The sequence below is a fragment of the Babylonia areolata genome, chromosome 16 (assembly GCF_041734735.1).
Source record: "Babylonia areolata isolate BAREFJ2019XMU chromosome 16, ASM4173473v1, whole genome shotgun sequence".
Classification (NCBI taxonomy): domain Eukaryota; kingdom Metazoa; phylum Mollusca; class Gastropoda; order Neogastropoda; family Buccinidae; genus Babylonia; species Babylonia areolata.
Window position 1 is genome coordinate 22,137,507 of NC_134891.1, and position 5,000 is coordinate 22,142,506.

Here is a 5,000-nt window from a genome sequence, read left to right on the forward strand (position 1 = left end):
CCCGACCCCCCATCCCCACTACACATGCGAACCCCTCCCCCACTCATACCCCCACAATCCCCCTCCCTCCACACACACCAGACACCCCCCAAAAAAAACCCAACAACAACAAAAAAAACCAAAAAACCACACACCCTAACCCCCACAGACACACCGCGACCCCCACCCCTCACCACACACACCCGCTACCCCCCGCCCCCACATACACCCGACCCCCCCAACCACACACACATACACACCCTCCACCCCAACCCACCTCATGCACAACAGAACCTCACTCCCCCCCACCCCACATCCACCCCCGACCTTTCCCCCATACAACCCCCCCGCACCACCTGCACACACACCCCCTCCCCGCCGACACACACACGTGATCCATCAGCACGTGGAGAACCTTCTGGAGCTGAGGTTCATCTTGGTGACCCCGATATGCCTGAGCGGGGAGGAGGAGGAGGAGGAGGCGGCCAGCAGCTCTGGCGGGAAGTCCACGAAGCGGGACAACTCTCGCAGCTCCTCCACGTGATCCTGGGCGTCGTCCAGAAGGTCCCGGTGCTCCTCGCAGCTGGCCGCTAGCCTCAGGTTAGACAACTCGTGCCGGATGCCCAGCAGCTGCCGCGCGAGTGACTGGTCCTGGCGCCTGAGGTCAATCTGCATAAAGCCGCAGAGAAACGTAAACGTAGTTATCACTGAATTATCTCCATGTATACTATTTCCATCTGATGCTGAGAAACGTAAACATAGTTATCACTGAATTATTTCCATGTATGAGCGCAGAAACGTACACATAGTTATCACAGAATTATCTCCATACATGAGCGCAGAAACGTACACTTAGTTATCACTGAATTATCTCCATTAATAATACTTCCATCCGAACGCAGAAACGTACACATAGTTATCACAGAATTATCTCCATGTATACCACTTCCATCTGAGCGCAGAGGAAGTATACATAATTATCACTGAATTATCTCCATGCATGAGCGCAGAAACGTATACTTAGTTATCACTGAATTATCTCCATTAATAATACTTCCATCCGAACGCAGAAAAGTACACATAATTATCACTGAATTATCTCCATGTATACTACTTCCGTCTGAGCGCAGAGAAACGTACACATAGTTATCACTGAATTATCTCCATGTATACTACTTCCGTCTGAGCGCAGAGAAACGTACACATAGTTATCACTGAATTATCTCCATGTATACTACTTCCGTCTGAGCGCAGAGAAACGTACACATAGTTATCACTGAATTATCTCCATGTATACCACTTCCATCTAAGCGCAGAAATGTAGGCGCACTGATGGTCATCACTGAATTTCCAGAGCACCGTAAGAGAGCAGGGGCTTACACATAATTATGTAAGGGTATTTGCAGTTCTCTCTCTCTTCTACCGAGCTCTCTGTATAACAAGGGAAAACTTTTTTCTTTTTCTTTTTTAATCGCTATCTGCTTTCTTAGATGGGAGTGAATTGTTTTGTTGTCTTATTGAAGAGCGTCGATACACTGAGAGCACCACCTTTTTTTTTTTTTTTTCCTGCGTACAGTTTTATTTGTTTTTCTTATCGAAGTGGATCAACAGAATTTTGCTAGGGACAACCCTTTAGTTGCCGTGGATTCTTTTACGTGCGCCAAGTGCATGCTGCACACGGGACCTCGGTTTATCGTCTCATCCGAAAGACTAGCGTCCAGACCACTACTCAAGGTTTGGTGGAGGGAGAGAAAATACTGGCGACTGAACCGTGATTCGAACCAGCCCGCTCAGATTCTCTCGCTTCCTAGGCGGACGTGTTACCTCTAGGCCATCACTCCACATGATCTACAGCTACACAGCCCTGTTATCAGATTGAGACTAGGGACTATGTGGTGTTTGATACAAACATAATATATACCTGTCGTGATATACTTCCAGATGGCTGATGGACTTCTCTGCCTAGCACGGACTATATGATAATTTATTGATAAACAGTTACAGACCCGTGTTAACAGGCGACTGACATCACACTGATATCATGCTGGTTTCTGGTCATTTGATAACACACCTATCTAGCTGTTTTATCAACTAATTCCAGATAATGGATAGACTACTGTTACCACCACGGCCTAAGACTAAGTGGTGATTGAAACAAAAACTCTCCTGCGCAGCAGATTCCGAAGAGGCTGGGTCACCCTGAACGGAGGCTACCAGGCACACCAAGACCCCATCAGGACACTGGAGAGAAGACACCAGACTACCATCTACCGCCTTCGCACATGACACTGCGGCCTCCGAGCACACCTGAAGAGGATTGGAGTGGCAGCCACATCCCTATGTGATTGCGGCCAGGCTGACCAGACCCCATCCCATATTCTCCAAGACTGCCCCCTGTATGAGAAGATGCGGCAGCAGTCCTGGCCTGGGGGTGCTGACCTCAACACCAAGCTCTGGGGGACGGCAGCCGATCTTCACCGGACGTCCGAGTTTGTGGCATCCCTCGGACTTCGACCCTGACTGCGTAGCTGTCGAACGCAAAGAAGAAGAAGAAGTGGTGGTCGATATAAGGTCATACTTTCATTGTGACCGATGTTTGTCTACTACAGTTTCCAAAACGGGCTGATATACAGAACTGGGCAATTTGTGGTGATTGATATAAAGCTATAATTACAACCCTTCCAGATGATTGATATAGCGTTGTTGCTATCGCGGACTTTGTGATGATTGATATAATTTCAATCAGAGACTCTTTGGCCAACAGCAGAGCAAGAGCTGTATGACCAATAGTTTCTCCACTGCTGTGGGTATTTATAAACAGCCTAGTCTTTTGTGAAGGACTTTCAAACCAGGAGAAAAGATTGCACTGGGAGCTCTCAGTGCTGCAGCCTTGGGGGGCGGATAGGGGGGGTGGGGGTGGGGGGCTAGTTGGCCTTTGTGGACCACCCCTCTTGGCCGAGAGAGTGGGGGTGTAACTAGGGAACCACCCCGATGTCGACTGACTGTCCTAAAGCACCTCTTGGCCGAGAAAGTGGGGATGAAACTTGGGCAAAACGTTCTCCATTATGGTCAGTCTTGCCCTCTTCTCCTTCTTCTGCGTTCATTATATGCACACGAGTGGGCTTTTACGTGTATGACCGTTTTTACCCCGCCATGTAGGCAGCCATACTCCGTTTTCGGGGGTGTGCATGCTGGGTATGTTCTTGTTTCCATAACCCACCGAACGCTGACATGGATTACAGGATCTTTAACGTGCGTATTTGATCTTCTGCTTGCGTATACACACGAAGGGGGTTCAGGCACTAGCAGGTCTGCACATATGTTGACCTGGGGGATCGTAAAAATCTTCACCCTTTACCCACCAGGCGCCTTCACCGTGATTCGAACCCGGGACCCTCAGATTGACAGTCCAACGCTTTAACCACTCGGCTATTGCGCCCGTCGGTCAGTCTTGCCCAAAAATTAATAGTCGGGACAAGCAGTTGCTTCCACTGTTATCAGACAGCTCCGGATGGCTACACTAACCAGCGGTACCCACCAGCTGCCCTTTGATCCACCGCAGGTCGCTGTCGATCCTCTCCTTCCGCTCCGCCGTCAGTCTCCCGTCCCCGCTCCAACACTCAGCGACCTTGACCTTGACCTCCGCCGCTGCCGCCGCCTCACGTGGTTTGTCCAGGTACTCGGCGCGCCACGTGAGGTAGCTGGGCCGACGGGTCTTCAGGTTGAGTTTGGTGGCGGTGTCCTTCAGGCGGGACAAGTCCTCCTCTGTGTCGGTCTCTTTCCTGAAGGGAGGAGAAGGTCTGGCTTCCCAGCCTGGCTGTCTGTGCTGGTGCTGGAGTTCTGGCGCTGACCGTGGCACCACCGGTTCAGAGTGTTCCGTGATGGGGCTCAGACAGTTCTGAGAATCCTCACCGCCACCACCACTGTCGTTGTTGTTGTTGTTGTTGTTGTGGTGGTGGTGGTGGTGGTGGTTGTGCGGGGAGCATACAAACACCGGGGAGTGGGCTCCGTACACGGCTTTTTTCCTGGTCTTTTTCGCCGCGGCCGCGTTTGTGGTGCCCCCCTGCAGGTGACTGCCATTGCCGGTCCTGTTGTGCGTTTCTTGTTGTTCTTGTTGCTGAGAGCGGGGGTCAGCCGTGTTGGGCGTCTTTTGTCTGTTTCGGGGCTTTGCTGCTTCCTCCGCCGTCTGGTCCTCGTCCAGGTGCTCCTCGATGACCGACAGGTGGCGCTTCAGGCACGGAGGCTCTGAGGAGTTGTCTGCCTTGGCTCCCATCATGCCTTGCTGGTCCAGGTTGAACATGGAGGAGGCAGGAGGAGGTCAGTGTGAGGGCATCAGAGGGAGAGATGGACTGGAACAGAAAGTACTGCATGAGAGAGAGGAAGGAGAAGAAGAAGAAGAAGAAGAAGATGTGATGATGATGATGATTAAAAGGAAGTAGTGGAAAATGAGAAGAAGAAAAAGAAGAAGAGGAATTACAACAGTAAGAGGAAGAATAGGAGGATAAAGAGGGAGGAATATGAGAAGAAAGAGGAATATGAGAAGAAGAAGAAGAAGAAGAAGAAGAAGAAGAAGAAAGTGATGATGATGATAATGAAAGAAGTAGTGGAAAATGAGAAGAAGAGGAGGAGGTACAGCAGAAAGATGAAGAATAGGAGGATGAATGAAGAAAGAGAAGGAGAAGGAGGAGGAGGAGGAAAAGAAGAAGAAGAAGAAGAAGAAGAAGAAGAAGAAGAAGAAACCATTGAGGAGAAAGCTTTTTCAGTGTCCGAATCAAGAGACAGAAACTTTTTTTTTTTGTGCTACTTCCCACCCCCCCTTTTTTTTAAACACACAGACAAAGGCGCTCGCTCGCACACACACGGAGCAATTGCGTACATAAGCAAACTGGGAGGAGGCGAAAACGGAGTCACCTATTTACTGATAGGCGAATCGGGAATAGGCATATAAAAACGACACAATGCCAATGGCTATAACCTGAAGACTCGAAACTTTAACCAATACCTGAATTGCCGGGGTGGGA

At 49.9% G+C, this 5,000-nt stretch overlaps 1 protein-coding gene across 2 annotated transcripts in view; it reads right to left on the reverse strand.

The window, feature by feature from the left end:
• Positions 1 to 353: 353 nt before the first annotated feature.
• Positions 354 to 5,000, reverse strand: part of LOC143290927 (uncharacterized) — a 24,558-nt gene continuing 19,911 nt past the window's right edge. For both annotated transcript variants that reach the window (XM_076600494.1, XM_076600493.1), the window contains 2 exons: positions 3,518 to 4,328; positions 354 to 648 (listed from right to left, as the gene is read on the reverse strand). In XM_076600494.1, the coding sequence (XP_076456609.1) occupies positions 379 to 648; positions 3,518 to 4,279 (1,032 nt within the window). In that variant the 5' untranslated portion in view covers positions 4,280 to 4,328 and the 3' untranslated portion in view covers positions 354 to 378. The remainder of the gene's footprint in view (positions 649 to 3,517; positions 4,329 to 5,000) is intronic.